Here is a 25302-nt window from a genome sequence, read left to right as displayed (position 1 = left end):
TTCATCAGCAGAATTAGCAGGATAAAAATGACAGCTAGGTTTTTTAGGGGGTGGGGTGGGGAAATCCTCTTGCAACAACTAAACATAAGATCATGTCTGCATTTTTTTCAATGACACGTCAACTCTTATGTAACTCTTGAAGTTGTTACACTAGAGTGGGGACTGGCCAACTTTTTCTGTAAAGGGCCAGACGGTAAATATTTTAGGCTTTGCAGCCCAGACAATCTGTTGCGACTACTCAACTCTGCCGGTGTAGTGTGAAAGCAGCCGTAGTCACTACATAATGAATGAGCTTGGTTGTGTTCCGTTAAAACATTATTTACACAAACAGGCAGCAGGCTGGATTTGGCCTGCAGGCTGTAGTTGCTAGCCCTGCACCAGAGAATGGTTTTCTTGTTTTAGTTATCCCAAACGCGTGTCTTTCTTTTTAAGGGACCTCAAACCTAGTGTGCTCTTCCAGGAACTCGACAAGGACCGAAAACGGGCACAGCTGATCCTGCAATACATGCCTCACGTCGTTCCTCACAAAAACGTGAGTTGTACTCAGGGCTGGGCTCCTGGTGCATCGTTCTGTTCCACCACATGGTTCCTGACTTTCCATCTTTTTATAGCGATTGGAAATAAATCAGTGAGACCATTCATTCAGGAAATGCAAACGGTGATTGGATCTTACTCTGTTAGGTATTTAAGCTAAGTACTTGGGGTACAGAGATTGCAGACGATATGAACTGGCAATTGGGGCAGAGTGGGATGGACACTACAGGGATGGGTGCTGTGGGAGCCCAGACAAGGGGACCTGACCCAGCTGGGCATGAGGGGAAGGGGGTCAGGGGAAGGCTCTATAGGCAAAAGTGGACAGTGTTTAAAGGCCTGGGGCGAGAGAGAATATGGTGCTATTGGAGAGCCAGACGTACAGTCTGCCTGGAGAGAATATAAGGGAGGGAGTCAAGAAGCTGGATGGTTTTGAGGAGCTGGAACAAGAAGGGCCTTGTAAACCAAGGGGAGGAGCTTAGATTCTGTCCAGAGCTGTCGGAGAGTTTTCAGTTTTGGAGACACCTGGTCAGAGCTCTGCTTGAGAAAGTTCCTTCTGGCTGTAGTGTGGAGGACTGGCTAGAGGCAGAGGCGGTACGGCAATCTGTTCTGGACTCCGGTGAGGCCATGGGAGTAGAAAGACAGTAAAGTCAAGAGATTTTTAAGGAGGTAGCACCTACAGGCCTTGGAGAATGATGACATTCAGAGGAGAAGGAAGGGAGGAATTCAGGTGATGCTCCGATTTCTGGCTTGGGCGCCTGGGTGCTTGGGAGAGCCGTCCCCTGAGGTAGGAGCACAGGCAAGAGCAGGTCTGAATGCTGGTGAGTCACCTTTGAGCAGGTGGCATGTGAGGTGTCTGCTACTCCTCGAGGCCGTTGGACACTTGGGTCTGGAGCTCAGGGGAGAGGACTGGCTGGAGATAGACTCTGCACGCGGACAGCACCCACATCTCCTAACTGCATTCCAGGCCGTGGACGAGGTGGTCAGGGAACCAGGTGGAGTGAGAGGACCAAGGGACCGAGGCCAGAGCCCTGTGGGACATGTCCCTTAAAGGGCCAGCACAAGGGGAGGAGTCACAGAGGAAGAAAACCAGCAGAGTGTGGTGTCCCAGCCCCGAGGGATATGAGAGACTTGGGAAGGGTCAGGTACTGTGGCAAGAGCGTTCAGGACATGAGAGAGGGAAAGCACTGCTCACTCCCTGGTGTGTAGTGGGCCCCCCAGAAGTGTCTGTTGGATGCTGGGACAATACTGCGCTCCTTTAAAAGAGGCCCTTACAGGTCTAGATATGCCCTCTTTTCCTTTCCTTTCCTTTTTTCTTTTTCGACAAAATAGACATTTTTAGAAAAGAGCATAAGTCACATCTTTGTAAATTAAATCTCGCTCTTCAAGGATACCTACCTCTCACTGCTCTTTGATATTGTTTTGATCTTGACGTTAATACTTATGGTTGCCATTGTTTACCCTCAAGCAGTGACTCGCATATGGATGGGGCTGTTTAAATTCTTATTGCGCTTGACAGCAGAGCCTCTCAGAAATGAAGGACCTTGTGGAGATGACTTAGTCAAACGTGCCCTCCGTGAGGGAGCCCCTGACAAGATCCCTGACATTGCCTCAGATAGAAAACGCACAGCTTTGCAAAGCAGGCCACTCTATTGCTTTACTCTTCCCAATGGTGGAACATTCTTCCTCCTCTTAAGCTGATCTGCTTCTCTGTAACTTCTACCCTTTGGTCCTTGAACAGCCACTAAAAGTGGAATCTCTAATCTTCTGAGATTTGCAGACAACTCTCTTTTGCCTTCTGAGTCTTCTGTGTCCAGGGCTAGCATCCTTCCCTTCTCCAGCCTTTCCTCGTTGAAGTGGTTCCCAGTCCTTCATCCGCTTGGCCTAGTCCAGTTTGCTGGAGTCTGACTTAAAATGCACGCCTCATCCTGGACCTATATGATTATGAATTCAAGCCTGGACCGTAGCGTTCCCGTATCCTACAGTCTGGACTCTCCGTGCTCTGTATCTGCAGTTCACGAATGGTGCTGCTGCACCCTGGGTTGCCATAGGATATTTTAAGGGTTTGAGGGGAACACAGTGAAATCTGTTGGACACTACATGAAGTACTAGCTTGAGTCCAGAGTTTCAGCATATGATGATGTCATATTTGCTAAGCTGGATTTTAATAATGAAATTAAAATAATTTTTATTTCAGTGTATGTGTATTTTTAAATACAGTTCTAAGTTCTTAGCACATAAATACTTAAGTGGTTAGGACCCTGACTACCTAGTAATGGAACTGGTAAGTATTTCTTTTGACCTAAGAGTGCTATGAAAATAATCACTGAGCCATTAGGGGTGCCTTGGACAAGAAAGGTGAGGAACCCCTGAGATTAGTTGGCATGACTTGTGAGTCCAGGCTGTCTTCTAATTCTCACCATTTTTTTTCTTTTGGGAATTGTGGTTAAGATTGCCATCAAGGCTTTTTGTCCTTGGCTCATAAAATCTCTTTTCCCTCCCTCGAGCCCTCCTTATCTCCTGGCCCATCCTGCTCCCTGTGATGGCACCAGTAGGTCTGGGAGGGTGTCGGAGGCTTGGAATGTTAGAGTGGCGAGGGGATTCACGTTGTCCCCTGTCTCGGGCTTCACTTCCCTCTTAACTCTCCTATTGACGTGTTCTTGCTGGAGCACGCAGGAGGGTGATAGGCTCTCTCCAGTCCTGCCTTCTCTCTTTCCTCTTAACTGCTGTGCCATCTGCCCTAAATGCTAAACCTCTCTCTCTCCCTTGTTCTTGAGCTCACTCCAGTGAATACTTATAGTGCCTTTCTTGCTTTCCTGAACATTTTTTAAAGCCTCAGCTCTGCCTGGTTCACACACACAGCACTTCATTCTCTGTACTCTCTTAGGTCGCTTTTACCCATTTGTGCTGTCATCTCCTGACTGAGACTTAAGGCCTCTCCCTCGTTTTGGCCTAGAAGGCCTGGCACCGTGTGGAGTGGGCAGAGGCTGTGTGGTGTAGTGGTTCATGTGTGGGCTCTGGGTTTGAATCTGGCCCCCATGCCCACCAGCTGTATGACATTGGGTAAGACAGTTTCCTCATCTGCAAAATGGGAACAATGATCCTTACCCAGATTTCCACTGTGGTTGCTGTGGTCTTCCCAGCCCTTGAGAGCTGGTTAAGGTTGCCCCAGACCTTCTTCCACGCCCTGTGGAAATCCAGGCCCCCATCCAGTCTTTCCTTGATTCCTGAGAGACCAGCATTCTCATGGTCGCCTCTGCAGTTTTGCTTGTGTCTGCCGTCTCTGCCCCATACTGGATTAACCTGGATGTTAAGCTCGTCTCTGCATTGTGTTTCATAAAATGACACCCCTTGTTCAGGAGATCATGCTAAAGATCTGGGGTCACAGGAAGCAGTCATGCCACATGGCCCCGTACAAGGTAAATACTCGTTTCTGAAAGTCTCCAGTTCCCCCGCCATAGAAGGGAGAGGCAAGAGTGCCCCTCATCCACATCACAGCCTCCTCTCCTGTTCCTCGGTCTGCTCTCACCCTTCCATGTTCCCTGGATCCCCAAGATCTTTTGATATTATTCAGAGCTCTTTAGTCCTGTTCTAGACTCGTGAACCAGCCATGTTGAGCTGCTTTGTTCAACAATAGCCCTTCCACCAAATCCATCCTTCCCTTCTTGAGAGGATGTTGGCAATTGCTTTTACTGTTAGAACCATATTTATTTCATAGAGTTAATATAAATGATCAAATGAAAATGCACTAGCCTCCCCTCGTGTATAGTTGTTATGACTATATTTATTTGTATTTAACAAAGCTCTTGATTTTCGGGGGTAAGATAACCCATTTTTTAAAAAAACAGCTGGGTTGGATTTCTTTATTCATTCAGCGGACATTATTTGAGTGCTGTTGCGGCAGTGATTCTCAAACCCAGCATGGGGTGGAGGGTCGCACCCTTCTGAAGGGGCTTATCAGAGGCTTGAGAATGGGGAGAGGGTTGTCTTCAGAAGATAATTAAGAAACATTACTACGGTGTACTTGAGGGCACAGAGGAGGCAGATGAAATGTCAGCGACCTTTATTCTGTAGGCTCATTTTTAAAATTTCTGACAGTGAAAAAAGTTATCTTTGAAATGTTTCTGTTTTTTAAATTCCTAATATTGATTTTCTTTAAAGCAGGCACGACTACATAAAGCAGCCTCTGTAGCTTGTCTTGCTGCCAGGTTTTTATGGTGGATTGTTGACTGAATGAGGAGAGTGATTTTCTCCTAGACTATTCTTAGCTGGACTCTAGCTGCAGCCAGACCACTCTTTCTGCAACCTTTCTTCCTTGGCGTGTATTCAGCTATATTTCCAATTCCCAAGAGTGTTTTGGGGACTGTTTACTGTTCCTCCAGGTTGCTTCTCACCTGTAGCACATGTTGAAGTGTCCTATTCTGGTTGCCTCTCATGTGACTTAAATTTCAGTAATTTTGAGCGGTGTGTTTTAGGGATTCATGAGTTTTTGACCCTGTTTGTGGTCTCACCTTTGCTCCTTCCAGAGAGTTCTCCTGTTCCGAAACATGGTTACCAAGGAGAAGGAGAAACTGGGCCTCGTGGAGACCAGCTCGGCCTCCCCTCACGTCACTCACATCACTATCCGACGGTCCCGGATGCTGGAGGTGAGAAGCCTCTCAGAAGGAGGTGTGCTCTCTGAAACGTGGGCTTTTGTGGATGATCTGTTGCCTCTGAACGTTCTTGTCACTCCTTGATCTAATGACACTGAAATCAAGGTTCTGGGAGCAGGAAAGCGACCATTCGTCCTGTTTCCTGCTCTGAGAGCTGCTTGATTAAACACGTCCTCATGCTGGAGACCCGCGGTGCAGTACTTCTCTGCCTTTTCCCCGTGAGGGCCCCCGGCTGGAGCAGCAAGCACGTGGTGCCTCTTCGAAATGAGGACAGGAACTGCCGTGTGCAGACATTCTCCTACTGTGCAGACTCCGTGTGTCCTGGCGGGCACTTTGCCCGGCTCCCGACTGTGAATGTGGAGGCTGGAGTGCAGGTGTGAAGTTTACTGAGCCATACTGGGGAATGTGTTTATCACAGCGCTAGAAGGTCTCTGCAGACATAAACTTACCAGATACAAGGGAAGTGGCCACCTCGGCCAAAGCCAGTGTCCAGGGTTACCACTATGTGGTGACTTCATGTGAATTAGAAATAGGTGCCTGTCCTCAGAACACTTTACTTCCATATGTCAGAAAATTGTCATAATGTATAGATTTTGTTGGAACAAGACCCTGACTACAATCTACTGGAACATTATAATAAATGTATGTACCTGTGATGTCTGTGTTATGTGTGCCACACCCTCCCCAGGGGTGGTGCAGTGCACAGCCTGCCCATATGTGCTAGTCCTGCCAGTGGTAGAGTTGGTGACTGAGCCCCAAGTCCCCATTCCCAGGAGAGGCTTGGCTTGGTTTATTTGCCCATGCTTGCTCTTTAGACCTTTTATCCCACTCTAGCCACAGTTCCATTAGCACGTTCTCCAGTGTAGGGCAGTCACGCGATCCCGGCACAGACATGGCCACACTGCCAGCCACCAGCAGATGGCAATGGTAGCAGCCCTTCCTCCCCACACGTCTTCATTTTCTGCTTTGAGGCATTCACACTCCCCCTGGAGAGCTGCTTTCACTTCCCCCGACAACTGGTGACTGACGCTGGGGTCTGCCGGGGAAGGACAGCATGTGGTCAACAGAGGATGTTTTTGAAATTCTTAAAAGTAGGATAAGAAATGTAAGTGCCTGCAGGGATCCTGCAGGTCGTAGGAGTGAGTAAAGCTGGCTGCGTGTGTCTCAGCGGAGGAGCACCTTGTTTGCATGCTGAACAAGTAGGAGTATTCTTCACTTCCACTGCTCTCTGCTGCTTTTCTTGAAAGACAGCCCTCAGTCTAGGTAGCTCTGCTGAAGGAAAACAACCCCACGAGTGAGTTGGTAAATGACAGTTGACATCCAGCCTCAGTGTTGGGAGCAGTAGAGAGGGGTAGGCAGGTGGAGAACACTGACCCCCTAAAATAGGCCCTCTCCACTCAGCTCCACCTGACTCTTGCCGTGTGAAGATTTGGGCGCCAGAATGCTCTGGTTTTTTAAGAGAAGGCCAAAATTCAGGATTCTCTGTGAAATCCCTAGATCTTTTTTATGTTGTGAATTAATGAAATTGTGTAAAATACCTGGAAGGTCAGATAACACCGTCTTCCCAGTGAATTCATCCTGCGGGCCACCAGTTTGCAACCTCTGCTTTGACGCAGAGAAAAGACAGCCTAATTGTGTTGTAGAAACTCCCTCCTCCAGCACTTTCCTCATCAGAGCTGGATGCCCCTCTCCTATCTCTTCAAGTCCTCAGTCCACTGCCCGTCGTACCCACTCAGACATGGCCAGCACCAGTGGGAAGGCTGGGCTGGCAGAGACTGGTGTCTCCTGAGAGGGAGGGAATCCCCGACTCCCTCCGCAAGTGTCCTTGCTTATGGGACATTCACTTGACATCCCTGTTACCCTGGGCCTGCTTTTGAAAACACATCCCTCAGTGATGTCAAAGGACGGATGTCTGTCTGAGGTTTTAAGCAAAGTCCATTTCCCTTTTTACATCCACTAGCATACATCTTGTCATGACATCGATCCCTGGTCTTCCTGTTGAATTAGGAAGGGGAGAGCTTGTTTGTTCAATTACCCCAGTTGTTCTCAGGATTTGGTGGTTTGCTTGCAGAACATGAAAGCCCAGTGGCCTTTGCTTGATTTGGACACAAGGGGGCATCAAAAAGCTGATATTAGATTCATGTGATATCCTGGGCTTTTACTCTGTTTCCTTTTTTGTGGTTTGTATTGAAGGCAGTGCTTCTGTGTCAGGCTTCCAGGTGTTCGTCTAACGTCCTGCAGCAAGACTTCCTCACAGGGGAACTGGAGCTGGAACTGTAGTATTTCAGAACTGGAAGGAACCTAGACATCCTCTTGTCCAGCCGTTTCCCCTTACCTTGTCAAAGGCAGAACTGAAGCCAGAGAAGTTTAGATTCTCAAAGTCACTCGGGTACCGGTGGCAGAGCTGGGCCTGGGAGCCAGCTCTCCCAGCCCCAGGTCAGGGTTCTCTGCGTCTGCTCCTTGAGATGCAGTAGAGAAGAGCAGTGCCTTACTCCCACTCACCTTCCCAAAGGGCACAGATAGCATCCTCGTGTACCAGCCCCAGTGCCCAGAGGGTAGCGGGGTGCAACAAGAAACACGTCTGAGGAGGCAGCTGGCAAAGTCCTCTCTACAACTTTTCAAAGAGGAGGCAAATGTGGGGCTGATCAGGCAAAATTGAGATCTGACTCCAGCAAACATTCCTTGAGCACCTGCCGTGTGCTGGGCTGCGTGCTAAGTGCTTTTACACACACCATCTCACTTAATCCGCACAGCGCTAACACACCTCCCAATGTGTATTATGGCTTATGGCTAGGGAGGCATCGTTTTAAAGCAGAATGGAGGAAATCCTACAGGCAAGCAGGAGCACGTTGGAATTCTCTGCACTTCCTCACCTCAGTGCCAAGATAATGATCTTAAATTTAGGCAGAATGGTTTAAATGCTGCAGGAGCTGCAGGGTGACTTCCTGTGTTTTCCCTTCTTTTCATCTAAGGTTTTCAGCTTCATGTGCATAAAAAGTACTTTTCAGGACTATGGACCCCAAACCATGATCCCGTTCCCTTCGGGTGACTTAGGGGACTTCAGAGGTAATTTTTTCCTTGCTCTCCAACTTTGGAGCCTAACCCCTGGTAAGATTGAGAGCCACTAGAGGATGGTCCTTCGGATCACTAGGTGAGCACAAGGCAAGTGTGATCGGCAGGAAGGCAGCAAGAATTCGCCAAAACAGATCTTGCCAGACTGGCCTCATTTGCTTTGTGACAAGGGACCAGACTGGCAGACAAGCGGATGCTGTGGAGATGGTCTCTTACATGTTAGCAAACATCTGACAGCACTGCACTGTGACTGAGAGGGTGAAATGTGGAGTCACCTCAAGAGGATACTGCATTTGATTTGCAACTTAGTGACAGCCTCTAAAGACATCGGTTTCACCCTGGTCATGGGGCCTCGCATGTTGGACCAGAAGACTCCTCCCTTGGCCCTGTCCTGTTCAGCACTGTTTTTTTACAGTCACTGCTCGGAAATGAGAACCCAAGCTGCTTGCTTATCAGCGCCCACTGCTAGGAATACATTAGATGACAGAATCAGCAGCCAGGAGGGCCTTGACAGGTTAGAATCAGGAGACAAACTAAACCAGCGGATTTAGTAGGAGAACTCTGAAGTTGTATCCTGGAGCTCTGGATGGGGGAGACGTGCTGAATGGCTGCCTGTCTCTCGAGAGCTGACTACAAGCCAGAGGTGTGCTGAGGCTTCTCTTCCCTACTGCTCCTGCCCTCATCCAGGCTCAGCATCACTCCAGCACCCCTGTCTCCCTGCTTCCTGCCTTGTCCCCTGCCGTCCATCTGCTCTCCTACCAATAGAAAGATCTTTCTAAGACAGAAAGCCAGCCATGTCGCTCCCTGCCTAAACTCGTCTCTAGCTCTCCATTGCCCTCAGGATATAACCTGAATGCCTCAGCATGACTGACAAGGCCTTTCATGATCTGCAGAAAGGTACCCAGAGTTGAGGGGTGGGAGGTACGCTTACGTGTCATTTTGTAGCGGTCTGGAAGTTTGATTGATTGATTTACCATGAGCTAAAAGTTATTCTTAGCATTAAAAGAGAGAGAGTGAGATCTTGTCCCAGGTTTTTTCCATCCTTTGTCTGATGTCCGAGAGCTCATCGTGACTCGTCTGATTTCCCCTTCTCACTGCTTTTGTCCTCTTGAGGGTAGTCTCCCTTTGCCAAAGAGCAGTGAAGTCACGTCCCCATGAGGAATTTTCCTTTTAAGACTCTCGTTTAAAAGCAGGTGAGAACTGCTCTTCTCGTGCACGTGCACCCATGCATCCTGTCTTGCACATTTAGTAGTTACACTGGGAAAGCTTTGCACAGGGGAGAAGGAGCCTCAAGGAGGGAGCCCTGAATTATGCAGGAGACCTTGGGTTCCTAATGGGCTGTGATTCCGCTCTTGGCAGGACGGCTACGAGCAGCTTCGGCAGCTCTCCCAGCATGCCATGAAGGGCGTAATCCGCGTGAAGTTTGTCAATGACCTTGGGGTGGACGAGGCAGGGATTGATCAAGATGGCGTTTTCAAGGAGTTCTTGGAAGAGATCATCAAGAGGGTGTTCGACCCGGCCCTCAATCTGTTCAAGGTATTTAAAGGGAGCGAGAGCAGGGTTGACAGCAGCCGAATGTGAGGTGACAAATGAGAAGTGAAGGACCGGGCTTGCTCGTTATAGGGATTTAACCTCTCTGCCTCTCCCATCCTTTTGCCTTGCAGACAACCAGTGGGGATGAGAGACTCTACCCTTCACCCACGTCCTACATTCATGAGAACTACCTGCAGCTCTTTGAGTTTGTGGGCAAGATGCTGGGGAAGGCTGTGTATGAGGTAGGTGCGTTAAGGAGTGTTGAACTGGAATGGAAAATAAAATGTTAGAAGTGCCGTGGGTTTCATATAATTCATGTGTTCAGGCCCAGCCATGTGTAAACCACCTGTCATTAGGATCAAGTCAAGGAAAGAGGGACAGGAGCCAAGATTACTGGACGTAAATACTTGGTCCTTTCCACGTGTTAGCTCATTTAATCCTTTCAACAGTCCTGTGGTATGGCCTCTGCTGTCCTACTTACATAAAGAGGAGAGAACCGAGCCTTTGAGAAATCCCTTGCCCAGAGTGTCATTGCTGGTTGAGCAGTAGAACCTGAATTTGAACCCAGGCTGGCTGGAGTTGTAGTCAGCCCTCTGCTTCCCTGAGGGGTTGGGAGTGGTGTGCAGAAGCCAGGTCTCCCTGTGGAAGCTTGGTCCCAGGTGCAGGGGGACAGCATTTGGTGGGGTTTGATAGTTGTTATGGTTGTTTTAAAATCTGTCGTTATTTGAGTGAGTGCTTCAGTGTGAGCCAGAGGCGCTTAGGAGGTGCCTGCAGGCTGGAGCCTGAAGGTAGGACGTAGTCCAGATAACTGGTCAACATTGGTCTCCCCAGCCACTACGTGACCGTGTGTACAAATCACTTTACTTCTTTAGGCCCCTGTTCTCATCAGTAAAGTGAGGATAATAAAAGCTACGTTCTTGGGCTATTGTAGATGGTAAATGAGGTAATACAGGTAGAACACCTCCTGTGGTGCCTGGCATCTGGCCACAGGGAAGTCAGAGCTGCCGTCCTCCCTGTTATTAGGAGGAAGAGTAACTGAGCTTGCGCTCCTCGGCCTCATGGGGTCAGGGCGGTGTGGATTTCTGCAGGCTCCGGGTGAGGCCCACACAGCTCCTGATCCCTTCCAACTGAGAGCCGAGCCGGCAGCACTGCCTCGAGGTGGCACTGACCCTCCACTCGGAGAGTCCTGCTCCCAGGGAAGGAAGTAAAGCTGCAGCATGTTTGTCATCGGCTAGTTTTGGTGGCCTTCACAGTGGGCTCCAGAGCCGCAGGGGGCCTCGTCTGGGGCCCGGGCTCTGCCGAGCTGCTCACCAGGCGCCGAGGAAGTGAGCCACCGGAGCAGCACTCATCTCGCACCCTCGGGAAGCCAGGATGCCTGCCAAAGGCAGAGAGCCAGCAGCTGGGAGCGGTTGAGGGAGGGAGGCCGTCTGGGGCGAACGTACTTGGATCCGTCGTTCTCCCCGTGTAAGCAGCCTCTGTCCACGGCCTCAGTCCTGGCCGGGACGGAGTCAGGTGCCCCATCTGAGTCCCTGCCCGAGCACCCTCCAGTCCTCCTCCTGCCCTGGACTGGTTGAGTGGCCTGGGCTCATTCTCTGTGCTTCTGTTTCCACATCTGCAAAATGGAGACAATTTCTCAGTTCATTCCCATTTAAAAAGAAAAAAAAAAATCCCATGAGGACCTGCCTGGGCATGTGCCATGTTTTTCCTTTAAACGTGTAGCTGTGCTAGGACCCCGCAGAGGCTGGGCCAGCTGGAAAGCCGGACTTCCCGGCTTCTGTGAATGTCCTCCTCCATTTCCTAGGCCCTGTCTCTCTCTCCTCCCTCTCCAACAATAATAGTACAGACTGGAGAAGTTAGGTGTGCTGGGCCCTGTGTGAGGAACATCGTGTGTTGACTCACTTAACTCTCCTGATCCCCTGGGACAGGCCATCACCGAGTTTGGTTGACTTTCCCTTCTAGAGCTCTCCAGTCTGCACACTTCTCTCCACCTAGTGCAGTCTGTCAGCAGTTCCTGGCATTATGCAGCAGCTTCCTGGCTGTATCCCTGCCTCCTGTCGCCCTCTTCCAGTCCATTCCCCACAAAGTGTACAAATCTGGCACTTCCCTGCTTGGAGCCTCCCCAGGCTCCCTGCTGCCCTCAAGATAGAATCCAGACTCCAGAAGGCTCGTGGGGCCTTCCTGATTTGGCCCTGCCTGCCTCCCTGGCCTCTTTGCTTGCCTCCCCTCGCGCACTCTGCTGTAGCCAGATAGATCTGTGTTCCATCCCTGGAGCACGCCTGTGGGCCTTGCGCTCCTTTAGGTCTAGCTTAGATAGCGCTTCCTCCTGGAAGCGTCCCCTGCCCTGCCCTGGATCTGGGTGAGAGCCTGTCCTCTGTGCCCCTCCACACCCTGTGCATTTAGTCCTTATAGCTGAGAGGCTGTGCTGATCCCCATGTATGGATGAGAAAGCTGATGTCCCATGGCCTGGCAGCAGCAGTGCTGGGATTTGATCCCTGAGCTGTGCAACTCCACAGCCTGTGCCCCTGACCACTGTGCCGTAGTGTCCCCCCAGGAGGCACTCAGTTGTGTTTGTTAAGTGATGGGGAGGTATGGCTCTCCAGATTGAAACTTTAGGACGTGCCTAGAGATGCCTTTGGCACCCTCAGGGCCCCCTGTGCAGCCAGAGCCACCTTTGATCACTGAGCCCGAATCCTGGATGGTGGATGGCAAGCTTCTGTCTCATCTGTCTCCCAGGGAATTGTGGTGGACGTGCCCTTTGCATCCTTCTTCCTGAGCCAGCTGCTTGGGCACCACCACAGTGTCTTCTACAGCTCTGTGGATGAACTGCCTTCTCTGGACTCGGAGTTCTATAAAAACCTCACTTCCATTAAGGTCAGTGTGGAAATGGGGGAGGGCTTACCTGAGTGCTGGTGTGGACTCACACTGGAGTGCAGCCCCGCGGGGTTCACACTTCACCGTGTTGTGTGGTGACATAAGATTTCCTGCTGTGTCGGGCCGGCCCCGTGGCTTAGCGGTTAAGTACGCGCGCTCCGCTGCTGGCAGCCCGGGTTCGGAGTCCGGGCGCGCACCGACACACCGCTTCTCCGGCCATGCTGAGGCCGCGTCCCACATACAGCAACTAGAAGGATGTGCAGCTATGACATACAACTATCTACTGGGGCTTTGGGGAAAAAAAAAAAAGGAGGAGGATTGGCAATAGATGTTAGCTCAGAGCCGGTCTTCCTCAGCAAAAGATTTCCTGCTGTGGTAAAGGGGCCCACCTATAGCCACTGCAGGTCCCCACGTTCCCTTCTGGGCACTCCCTCTCAGGACTGAGGCTCACAGCCTCCTTCCCCGGTGGGATGGGTGGCCTTTTCCTTTGCTGCAAGCTGTATGGCAGCCGCAGTGGCCACTGCCCAGGCAGACCTCGTAGGAGGGGGCATCAAATTCTTCAAGGACGTTGTGCGCCTTGGCCCTTACCCTTTCTATTTCTCTGTTGCATTAGCGCTACGATGGGGACATCTCTGATCTGGGCTTGACGCTGTCGTACGACGAGGACGTGATGGGTCAGGTAGGTCGGCCTCTGTGCCTGAACTCTCCTTTCCGTCCTCCGTTGCCTTCCTGAGACCTGCCCCCCTCTTGGTGTTTTCCCCAGGGGTCCACAAACAGGCTCTGCGTGTCTGTCTGGCCTCTCGTCCCCTCCGTCTCCCTCAGCCATCCCCCTTCTCCCTCCTTGCCATGAGAGAGGGCGGTCTCCCTTCCATTCCCAGCTGACCTGGTCTTTGCCTGCTTGCCCCTTGGAAAGCTCCCCGCAGAGACCCTGCTTTGCTTAGATCGCACTTTCTGGTCATTCCTGATGGAAGCTGTAACTCCCATCTGTAACATTGCTTTTCGTTCCCATGGTGAGGATTAGCTGTTACAAATGGAGGATTGTGTCTTAAAGGGGAGAAGCCACCCGAGAAGTGCCTCTCACAGGGTTCTGTCCTTGTTTGTAGTTGTCGTAAAAAGCGGAGCAGGAAAAAAAGACCTTTGAAACCGTGGCGGCAGAGGTGTTTCCTCCCAGAATTTTTCCTTTCAGCTCTTCTCTGAAATGCCCTGAGCCCCCTCCAGTTGCGTCCCAGTGGACACCTGCCTGAGCCTCTGTGTGCGCGTGCTCTGAGGGCTGCTCTGGGGAAGCCGCACCATGAGCTTACTATAAGTGCAGGGCTGGCTTCTTGGAGCCGTGCCTGTGTCGCCTCAGAGTGGTTGCTCAGTCTCTCTGAGCCACTTTCCTTATCTCAAAAAGTACCTTTTGCCGAATGTGAGTGCTTGCTGGGACCGGTGTCACTGGACGCGCTGTGAACGCCTGCATGCCCTACCTGCCTGAAGAGCCACCGAGCACCCTGGCATATAAGGGCTCTGAGAAGCCTGGGAGAAAGAAACCTGGTATAGCTGTGTTAACCTCAACTTTCCCCAACTCATTTGATCACAGAACTCCCCTTTCAGAGAAAGAATGACACCTCACAGAATGATTCTCTGAGTACTAGCTCACAGACAAGGTGTTACCTATAATCCTTGATGGGAAACCCAGGCTGGGTGATTCCTAAAGGCCCTCCCTGCTTTAAAATCCTCCGATGCGCCCCGAAATGTTGATAGCAGTGGGACTAGAGGTCACTGTTCTTCCTTTCTATATCTTTAGAGTCATATTGTATTAATAGAATTCCTTTTGAAATTAGCTTTAAAATTATGCATTCTTTGATTTTTAGATGACCCACAGAAGTTCTTAAATTGTGAAAAGCAGAGTTGATTCTATAGTTTTCAAATCTTTAATCAGATTTTTAGCCTTCCTCCTGCTTTTAATTTTCCTTTCCTAATTATAAAAATAATGCAAACTTCTAACCAAAAATTCAGCTATAATATGAGCATAGAGATGAAAATGAAAAGCACCTAAACGCCAGTGCTGGGAGAGTGCCTCTGTGAACGTGTTGCCTGTGTCCTTCCAGGTTTTTCTCCCTGGGCACATATATAACTTTTTTTTTTTTTTTTTCTGGAAATGGTACCATACCATGAATGCTATTATATAATCTGCTTCTTTTGTCACCTCTTCAATAAATATATGTTTTCATCGTATTTTTTAATAGCTGCACAGTATTCCAGAGTATGGTTGTACCAACATTTACTTAACTTTCCTACTGTGCTCTTAAATGCTAACACATTCCCCTCCATGACATCTGAAGCCTTAATACAAATGTTTGAACAAGGGTTGGATGAGAAGAAACCTTTCATATTGATCATGCAGGGTGTGCTTGTTGATATTTAAGCCCTGGCTTTTTGTGAGAATGATTGTTCCCAAATATGTCCCGTCTTAAGTCTGTTATTATTATGGCTGTTGGTGACAGGCCCTTTTCTCTTCAGGAAGCTTTATTTCCCCATTAGAATTCTCAAGTAATTGCTCCCCATCTTCTCCCCCAGCTTGTTTGCCATGAACTGATTCCTGGAGGGAAGACCATTCCTGTTACAAATGAAAATAAGTGAGTATAGCAATTAGATTTTTAAGGTCACCACTTGAAAAGACTTCATTCTAGCTCTCTGGGCTTACTTTGAGAATTTATTAAGATGGATTGAAGTAGAAAGAGGCCATAAATATCATAATGGAATTTACTGGTTACAGTTCATAGGCTGAAATCATATTAAATTCTATTTGCAAAATAAGAATTGACAATTTATTTTTTGCAGTAGCACTTCTAAGGTCAGAGGCACCCAGGCCGCAGTGTTCCTGGGAATTTATTGATGGCTTTGGATGCAGGCGGATGGATTCTGAACTGTTCAGACATGCAGGCCTGAACCCAGAGGGCACGGAGGCAGAAAGACACCTTGGAGGGGCAGATCATTTTAGAATGATAGCATGTGGCAGTTGTATAAAACACTGTTCTTGAGAAGACACCGTGATGAATTCAAATGCAGCAGACAAGTCCTTAGACGTGGGGAGACTCTGAGGCCTGGCAGCTATCGTCACAGATAACAGGCTTTTAGGAATCTATCATAAATGTCAACCTCTTTGGTCCCTAGAAGCAAAACCCTTCCATGCACTGTCTCCCCCGGCCCTATTCTCACCTAATTAAAACAGCAGAACCTGGCATGAGGAGTAGATATTGGCCCTTTTGTCAATCCATCAATCTTCTGCCACCAGGCTCAGCTGAGCATCTGAACTGTTAATCTGAGCATCACTCTCTTCAATGACAAGTGAGAGCTCAGTGCCACTCGATGAGTCATTGGGATCAGATGCACATTACAGCCCAGTGTTCCTGAGCATCATGTCCCTCTCAGGTCGAGTGGTTCGGTCAGTCTACATGCTTGGGGAGCTTTTATTTAGACTGTCAGAGTCGCCGGAAGAACAGACCTGATTCTCCTCGTGATTGAAATACCCTGGTTGTGACTCTTGGCCACGGGGCATTAGTTTGACAACTGAGAAAGAACAGAGAGCACAGGTTGGGAGGGGCTGCCTGGAGGCGGCAGAGAGCAGAGGTGGCTCCTATTCCTGCCTGCCATGTGCCCTGTGCCACCCCTTCAGAGGGCTTCCTGTGAGATAACACATGTAAAATACCTTCCAGGATGTCTGGCTCAAAGGAGAGCCTTAATAAATGAGAGCAGTGATGGTCACTATCATCGGATATGTGACATGTCACGTAGAGCCGGCCACCCTCAGATGGGCCCTGTTTTGCCGGCATTGTGGCACAGGGGTGGTGGTAGAGGCTGTGTGTGTAACAGCCTGAAGAAGTGGGTCCATGCAGCCTGTGTTGGAGTGAAACTCCTGTCCTGCCTTGAAAGCTCCTTGTGGAAAGTCATTTCGCAAATTCTCACATGTTCTTAGCATAAAACCTCAGAATAAGGCAAGGGTATTCAGTTCTGCAGACTATCTGAAAAGGCCTGGCAACACTGGTTTTCCCTGCCTTAGGGGTGATGTTTGATCTTGCACTTCCTGGGTGTTAAAGGAGAAAGTCTCCCACACTCCCTCTCTTTCTTGGTAAAATGGAACAGTATTAGTATGCTTCAAAGAGTTCATGAAAGGAGTAACAATAATAGAAAAAGTCATATTTATGTGTATTAATGGGCAAGTTTGCAGCTGGAGAATTTTTTTAAATAGGGATATTTTCAACGTCAGTAGCTCAAATCTGAGCATTGTGGGGTAAAACAGATTTATTTGGACTCTACTATTTTGGAATTTTGAGAGTTCTGTCTGGGCTGGGCTCAGGTTCTTTCATCTCTGAGTAAATGGTTTGCTAAGAAATCAGCAGTGGTAACAAGCCTCTTGAATGTATTTAACCTGTTCAAAAGAATTGTATTATGTTCTACAGTCGTAGATGAGGTCATTTTGTTCATAAAAGCAGACCCAGAAGACCATCTGCTAGGAACATTGTTAGTGCTCTGACTTCCCATTGAACCTAAACATAAGCCAGCTGTGTTTGGTGAAAACTTGCTGCAGGCTTACCTTTTCATGGCCTAGACTCTTGGTCCAGATTAGCAGGATTTTTATTGAAGTTTTTTGTTTTTTTTTTTTGTGAGGAAGACCAGCCCTGAGCTAACATCTGCCAATCTTCCTCTTTTTTCCTGAGGAAGACTGGCCCTGGGCTAACATCCGTGCCGTCTTCCTTTACTTTATATGGGACGCCGCCACAGCATGGCTTAACTAGCGGTGTGTCAGTGCACGCCCGGGATCTGAACTGGCGAACCCCGGGCCGCTGCAGTGGAGCAAGCGCACTTAACCACTTGCGCCACCGGGCCGGCCCCCGATGATTGAAGTTTTAACAGGAAACAATTTTTCTCTGCTTTAAAGCTTGTTGGAGGACTGAATTATATCTTAATTGGTTTATGTCCAAAACAAATTAAATAAAGGTCCAGAAATCACCCTTTGTGCTAAGAAAGGTCCTCTCCTTACCTAGAACATGTCTTACTTTGATTCTTGACCCAGTAGGATGTTATCCTGATGTATGACGCACTGGCATTTTGGGAGGGATGAATGAGGTAATGTCCTTGAACACTTGTCGCGTTCACAGTGTCATGCACGTGCCCTTCAGGAGAGTTATCATCATCATCACCATCGTTCTAGTGGAATGCTGTGGTGTTAACTTGTATTTTTGTAAAATGGTTCAGAAGTAACCAAACTCATGTTTCAGCCCATTGGTAACAGCCTGCCCTGTCTTATTAATTTCCCTTGTTTTTTCTTGTTGGCCATAGAATTAGCTACATCCATCTGATGGCACATTTTCGAATGCACACTCAAATCAAAAACCAGACAGCTGCCCTCATTAGCGGATTCCGTTCCATTATCAAGCCCGAGTGGACCCGGATGTTTTCAACCCCTGAGCTACAGCGTCTCATCTCCGGTGACAATGCTGAGATTGACCTGGAAGATTTAAAGTAAGGGGCGAGTGAGGGGGAAGGGTGAAATTCTTAGGGCTCCTAAAGCAAGCTGCTCCCTTCCTGGGTTCCTCTGGAAAGTTGTTTCAGGAGCCCGTCTCCAAATGTACCCCTCCGCCCTGAGCACGGGAGGAGTTGCCTTGGAGTGAAAGCACAACCACTCGTCTGCCTGGAGACTGAGAAGCGGCAGGGATCTTAAGGACTGCTGGGCTCTAGAGTTCCAGGAAAGGGTATTGCAGGATCTCCTGTCGGCCTCTGCTTGGGAACAGCAGGGCCAGCTCTTGAACTCTCCACCCATTTAGCTTCCAGGGCTGTGGGGTTATTAAGGCTTGAACCTCTGGCTTTTACAGAAGTTAGTTGTTACCCAGCCTGCCAGAGTTTGCCGTGCTGCTTGTCTGAATTCCGTGCCTGCCTGTGTATGTGAGCACCTGTTAGCATGCGTGGCTGAGCCCATTGTCTGGCTTGTTTTCAGGAAACACACGGTGTACTACGGTGGTTTTCATGGAAGTCACAGGGTCATTATCTGGCTCTGGGATATTCTGGCCTCCGACTTCACACCCGATGAGAGAGCCATGTTTCTGAAGGTATTTTATATGTTACCTATACATATGTTCATGTGTATATAGATATTCTCATGAAGCTGGAAGGCCAGTGATGGAATAATTTACACTGGAAAAAATAAAATTATCAAGCGGACCTTGTCTTGTCAGCATCGTCTGCCATAGACGGGCCTACCCAGTCAGTCAAGCAGTGACCAGAGAGGAGCTCGAGGGGAGGCTGAGCCTGTGAGCCCGCCAGCCCGCTGCCTACCCCTCTGCAGAGACAAGCCTGCGTGGACGGGCGTGCTTGTGGGGCTCAGCACTTGTCGTCCCCTTTGCTGCTGCTGGTTGTGCTAACATCTCGTTTCTTGCTTTTCATTTCATTATAGAAGTAAACTGTATTTATTACCGTAAGGTAACTTAAAATACAGACAAGCAAACTTTGTTAAACAATCTCCTTTCCTACAGTGCAGGATTTAAACAATCTCCATTCCTCCTCACCGGGGACTACCTCTGTGTGCCCTTTTTCTCAATAGTGTGAAACATACAGTACCACACACACACAATGTTCCAGTGAAATGCACGATCAAGGAAGCTGCTGTCAATGTGTGTTTTTGAAATAGAGTCACTGACATTAACCAGTGCCCCTGTGCTGGTGTCTTTAAAGTTGTAAAGGTTCAAAATGTTCCCCCCATGCCACTGTGTTGTTTTTTGTTACTGACGTGCATGAAGTGTTTTGTAGGTCACTGGGTGACACACACTTGTCTGTGTGTTATGTGTGTGTATATTTTTGTAAAAAATAGAATCATGTCACTTTGCCACCTGCTCTTCTATTTGATATTTTATCATGAACACTTTGCCAAATTGGGGGGTTAAATTGAAGTGCCTTGCAATATTTTCCTTTGGACATTTGGGTTCTAGAGTGGTCTCGTGTGACCTTAGTTGTTGAGTATGGACCGTATCATCACCAGTTGAAATGGCAGCGGCTTTCTTTCTCCTTGGTTTGTCATTCTGAGGAGAGATCATTCCTGTCAAGGAGGCCCTCACTCCAGCCCACAGAGGCAGAAGTGCGCTGGTCATCCCTGTGGGTCTCAAGGGACTTGGGGTGGGCAGATGGACATAATTCCAGAAGTTGCTTCTCAAGAGAATCAGTTCGCTTTTTCCAGCAATGCTTCTTGTAGGCACAACAGTCTCTGCCGACCTGTAAAACCAGTCACCCCTGCCTCTCCTAGGAAGAGAGGAAAGCCAGTGTCTCTTAGCCATGCAGTCATTGCCCCTCACAGCGGGCATGTTTGTGTCTTTGGATGGCCTGTCACCAAATCTGCAGTTCTTCCGTGTGCCTGCCCTTTTCCATGCCTTCAGACCGGCCCCCGAGCCAGGTAGAAGACACGGAGCTGTTGCACAGGAGTGGCTGTGCCTGTGCCTTCTTTAAATGTAATGACAGCAGAGCACCTGGAGGCTCCCGTGCCCTCCATTCCTCCTCCTGTCCCAGGAGGCTGACAGTGCCCCTCCCTCCTTTGACCAGCCCTGGCTTGCAGCAGGCAGTGGGTCTGAGTGGCCTGAATTGGGATGTGCACAGACTTTTCTGGGTCTGTCTGTCTCATCCTTAAAACAGGTCGAGTCACACAGCATCCATGGAGTAATTAGATGAGATCAGGTTCGCAGAGCACTTGGCATAGTATGGAAATGCAGTGCTTTCTAAGTAGGAGCTGCTGCTATGGTTTTTATGGTGGAAAATAAAATATATTAGGACAGTAATATATGTTGTCGATTCTTTTTGTAAAAACTGTTTTTGAAGCATGACACACGTAAATGGTCTTTGGATGGTCTCAGGAATCTCACAACCATTTATAACACTGTTTAAATGGTAATATTTATTTTAAGATCCAGACACTTAACTTGCCACAGAATTTTGAAGCGCAGCTTGGTGTTGTAAGTAGCAGGTCCCTTTATTCCCTAGAGAAGGGAGAGCATTTTTGGTTAATGTTGAATTAAAGAAAGTGAGTGATTTCTTGGGACTTCCCTGTGCAGGTTTATCACTTGGGTTTCCAGGTTGGTCAGATGCTTCTGTCCAGGCATGAGCTAGCACATTTGGGGAAGTGATACAGGTGCTGCCATCTGGAAGATGCAAGGAATTCTAAGAGTGTAGCAGGAAAGTGTGGCTGGCTGCCCATAGGCCCCATTTGGGGTGCCCGGGCCCTTGGTCTGCCCCTCAGCTTCACTGGCTCCCGAGGCCTGATGTTTGTCAGCGTGCTGAGAGCAGGTTTGTCTGTCAGAGAGGGTCTCCCAGGAGCTGAGCTCACAGAGACTGCTCTGTAATCCAGCAGGCCAGGGTGCTCAGGTGAGCACACCCGCACGTCCTCCCCTGCATGGCTAAGAAGCTGAGCAGGAAGCCAGGTGCAAAGCGAGTGAGTGCAAAGGCCGTGTATCCACACCAGGGATCCCTGCGTCCTGGCTCCAGGGCCCTCAGCTCTTGGCACAGGCCTCTCTCCCATGCCAAACTTCCTGGGCTCCACCAGCTTCTACCTCGCCCTCTCCTCTCAGGTGCTGTCACTGCATGGTGTCTCTCTAAGGAACGGTGTCAGTGAGCAGCTGTGATTCCTGCTGCCCGCATGATAGTCCCACTGGAGATCAGTCCCTTGGTGGGGAGTTTATGGGGATCCTGAACTCTTCAGCCACGCGTTCTCCACCAGCCCCTGGATTGACTCCCACAAGTGACTAGTCGTGTCCACTGGTGTGGATTTCATGTGTTTTAGCCCCAGAGAGCAGCACCCTTAAGAGAGATGTGAGATGTATACCAGTTCTTGGGCCAAATGCACCCTCTGTACCACCCTGCTGCTGAACAGCGGTTAATGATACAGTGACTGGAGAAAGCCCAAGAGCACAGCTCGGCTGTCCAGGGCCCATTTCTGAGGGAGCGAGAGCCCCACTCTGTCCCCCGACCCTGCCTTGTGTTGCAGTTTGTGACCAGCTGCTCCAGGCCCCCGCTCCTGGGATTCGCCTACCTCAAGCCTCCTTTCTCCATCCGCTGTGTTGAAGTGTCGGATGATCAGGTACTACTGCTGAGGGGAGAGTTGGCCCCTCTTGGGTGTCGTCTGCTGTGCCCACCAGGTGGGGCCTTCACCCAGGCTGTGTCTGCAGGGCGGGCAGCAGGCTCCTCAGAGCCAGGTGAGAAGGTTTCTCGGTTCTCTGGCCAGGAGAGCAGGCTGGGCCCACAGAGGGTCCTCCTGGACTCGGGCTGCTCTGGGGCCTCAACACTCTTAGAGGTCCCTTTCTCTTCACTCCCGCAGGGAATGTACCTGGGGCGTGTTTAGTAGCTGCTGGTCTGGCCAGGGCTCCAGTATGGGAGGCAGTGTGGGAGAGGGGTCAGGCTGTGGGCTTAGGAATTGGACAGGCGCAGGCTTGAATCTAAAGCCTCCACCCTCTGGCTGTGCACATTTGGGCAAGCTGCTTCGTTCCCTCATCTGTAAAGGGAGAAGGGATGCCTTAGGGGTTGTGCTCTGCGTAGGGGGTGCTCAGATAGGAGCTGTTGTTGAAAGGGTCTCACCTCGCCACCCTCCGTAAAAACCCAGTGGCCTCTGAGTGTAGCTGCCTTTCAGGATGCTGCATTCTGGGCTCAGGATCCCTCTGGTGTGACACTAGGCCATCCTCAGCCCCTTGACTGAAGGACAGCTGCCCCCAAGTTATAGTCTGCCATGGGCACAGTGCTGCCAGGTCAGGGAGGAAATGTGAGGCTGCATTCAGAAATGTCTTGGCACCTAAAGTATTTTTACAGTATTCTGCCTCTTTGAGAATTGATTAACCAGTAATTAGCAGCTAACTAGAAGGCCCCATTTCTAAGCGCTTACTTAATCCAGGATTCCCCTGTGCAGGACCTGAGGAGCTAGGGTTGCTTCTGTGCACTCACCTCCCAGGGCCAGCTGGCCAGGTTGGGGGCTGGCCTCAGGCAGCGGGGTCTGCTCACAGGCCCAGCTGTGCTATGGCAGCGCCCCGCACTCTGCTTAGCACCCGGGGGCTGGCCAGGCCCTCTCCCTGTGCCACCCTCTGTGGCACCTGCCCAGGCTCCCATGCCGGGCTCCTCCTATCCTGAGGTTGTGCTGTGTGCTTGCAGGACACCGGGGACACCCTGGGCAGCGTCCTCCGGGGCTTCTTCACCATCCGCAAGCGGGAGCCAGGCGGCCGTCTGCCCACCTCCTCCACCTGCTTCAACCTGCTCAAGCTGCCCAACTACAGCAAGAAGAGCGTCCTCCGGGAGAAGCTGCGCTATGCCATCAGCATGAACACGGGCTTCGAGCTCTCCTAGCCCCCGCCCCCCGCCCGCCCGCCTGGCCTCGCCCACTCCTGGCCTGACCTTCAGGCCGGGAGGCGGCCTTCCCCGGGGAGCGTGCCCGACATGCCAAGTGACAGCAGCCCACAGACACTCTCTATAGCCATGAGACTCCCCTGTGGCCTCCAGAACCGTGGATGCACGTGACGACTCGACACAGCATTCCCCAGGTGACACTAATGGGAAGGGGGTGTTGAAAATAAACCTCCAGATTCCGCCAGCATTAGTCCTCCTCTCCTACTTGCCACTGGCCTGAAGCCTGGGCCGGGAGTGCAGAGGAGCTTCTCTTCTTGGTAGTCCGGTCTGTCTGTGAGTCTCTCCTTAACTTTCTGAGCGAGCTGTGCATGAACAAGTCCCAGGAGCTGCAGGAGTCCAGAGTGGTTTCGTGGCATGGGCCTGAGAGCACGAGGTCTGCTGCGCGTGAGACGCTCTCCTTCCGTTTCTGAAAACTCTCCTCAGGTCTGGCCTGTCCAAGCCTCTATGCACCCGACAGTCTCGGCCTCCACTCCGTCCACAGCAGCCTTGCTCCAGGCAGCCAGGCCCGGCTGCTCCCCAGGGAAGCAGAGGCGCCTGCTGGGGAGGCCGTGGAGCACAAAAGTTCAGGGCGCTGTCCACACCTCGAAGCCACCCCTTCCACCTCAAAGTCCCCCTTCCCCACTCTCGCCTCAGATGCCCTGAGTCCTCAGCAGGGTGAGCTGCCAGGGGGCCTCCACTGGCTTGTTCCCACCTTGTGCATGCACATTGGCATCCTATGTTTGGGAGAAAAAAACCTGTTGGCCCTTAAGAGCAGCTCCATTTCCAGAAGGCACTGGCTGGTACTCCAAGCCTGCTGATTCTCAAGGGGGCAGCTGCCTTTCCCCTGCTTGTTTGCATCACCTGTTATCTAGGCAGGAGCAAACACTAGTCGAAGGTACCTATCCTGTCTGGGAAGTGGCTTTACTCCATAGATTGTAGAATCCCAAGAAATTTGGGTCTTGCTACCCGTCCTTCCTCAGCACAGGGGATCCGGAAGCCCTTTGCACTGACGGAGACTCATGTGGCTGAGGAACCTCACGTGCCCTCTGGGTTGGGTTTTTTTGTTTTGTTTTTACTTCATTTTCTCTTCTAACCCGTTTTACTCCTTTGCCCTCATTCTTCACCTTTATCATGAGAACTTTACTCTAGATCCAGGGAATTGAGGCAAAGGCCGTGTTAGTGGTCTGTATTGACAGCCATCCACCCTCGCCCACCTCATCACATTCCTTGTGCATCCCCACCGCCAAGATTGAAACCAGAAGAGAAGCCAGGAGCGCCTGGTCCCTGCTCCACTCTGTGGGGCCAGCATAGGGCGTGCAACTCTCTTCCAGGCAGCAGAACCCCGTCCAGCAAGAACCTTCCTGTTGGCGGCAAGGAGGGCAAGACCCCTCTCCATCCTCCATCGGATGGTCTCAGCTGGGTGCCAGTGTCCCGCCCGGGTCCACACCTGGCCATGTTAGAGCCCCTGGACCTCTGGAGGACAGAGGGTGCATTTTTTGATGGAAGGGTGGCAAGGAATTTGTTATTATTATTTAAGATTTGTTAGTAACCTCTGATTCCATGGATATGCCACTTTCTTTAAATGCTCAGTTCCTTTGAAGATCTCTTCTGAACATGTGTGGGTACACTGAGCAGGTTTGTACATTTATGCTGGGGTCTAAATAATCATCAGCCTGCACAAGGAAGTTTGATCCCATCTGGATTTTCATTACCTGGGAATCAGCCAGTGTGGGACTGAGGGGAGAGTGGTTTCTAAGCACCAACATCAACTTTGTTTTTTGACGAGGAGGGGTAGTTTGTAATTTCATTTAAATTCCTCTCCAACAGCTGGAAATGTTGCACTATCTAAAACACTGAATCTGTACTTTTATAGCTGGTGTTCATTGACACCTCGACGGCTCTTGATGGCTCTAAAAAGTTGTGGGTTTTTTTGTTTTCATAGATAACTTATGGATTAAAACGTGTTAAAGGCTTGATTAAATTTGTACTTCAGCACATGATAGCTGTGTTCTGCTTTTTATCCAAAGAAGGAGCGCTTTCCCACTGCATGCCCAGATAGCTCAAAATAGGGCAGCTGGGGCTTCAAGAACACATCAGCTCCCACAGGGGATGGAAGATGCCAAGGACAGTAGAACAGGCATTGAGTCCCACCGACTAAGCAGAGTTAATAGTGGTTGACAGTTTGTCCTATCTGCTTCCAGCTTTGTCTTACGAAGTAACACGTTTCAGATAAAGCTAGAGTCACTGTAAGCACCCT

The 25302-nt window shown here is 50.1% G+C and overlaps 1 protein-coding gene across 5 annotated transcripts in view; it reads left to right on the top strand.

Moving 5' to 3' along the window:
* UBE3B (ubiquitin protein ligase E3B) overlaps window positions 1–25045 on the top strand; it is a 53287-nt gene extending 28242 nt beyond the window's left edge. For 4 of the 5 annotated variants that reach the window (XM_058531621.1, XM_058531620.1, XM_058531619.1 and 1 more), the window contains 11 exons: window positions 433–532; window positions 5058–5177; window positions 9615–9791; window positions 9920–10030; window positions 12522–12659; window positions 13273–13338; window positions 15219–15277; window positions 17982–18164; window positions 18637–18748; window positions 21664–21756; window positions 22815–25045. In XM_058531621.1, the coding sequence (XP_058387604.1) occupies window positions 433–532; window positions 5058–5177; window positions 9615–9791; window positions 9920–10030; window positions 12522–12659; window positions 13273–13338; window positions 15219–15277; window positions 17982–18164; window positions 18637–18748; window positions 21664–21756; window positions 22815–23006 (1351 nt within the window). In that variant the 3' untranslated portion in view covers window positions 23007–25045. The remainder of the gene's footprint in view (window positions 1–432; window positions 533–5057; window positions 5178–9614; window positions 9792–9919; window positions 10031–12521; window positions 12660–13272; window positions 13339–15218; window positions 15278–17981; window positions 18165–18636; window positions 18749–21663; window positions 21757–22814) is intronic. The other variant, XM_058531622.1, reaches the window with a different exon arrangement.
* Window positions 25046–25302: the final 257 nt, after the last annotated feature.

This window comes from Diceros bicornis, chromosome 35, assembly GCF_020826845.1.
Source record: "Diceros bicornis minor isolate mBicDic1 chromosome 35, mDicBic1.mat.cur, whole genome shotgun sequence".
NCBI lineage: Eukaryota > Metazoa > Chordata > Mammalia > Perissodactyla > Rhinocerotidae > Diceros > Diceros bicornis.
The sequence above is the reverse complement of the archived record's forward strand: the minus strand, read 5'-3'. Positions and strand labels throughout refer to the sequence as shown.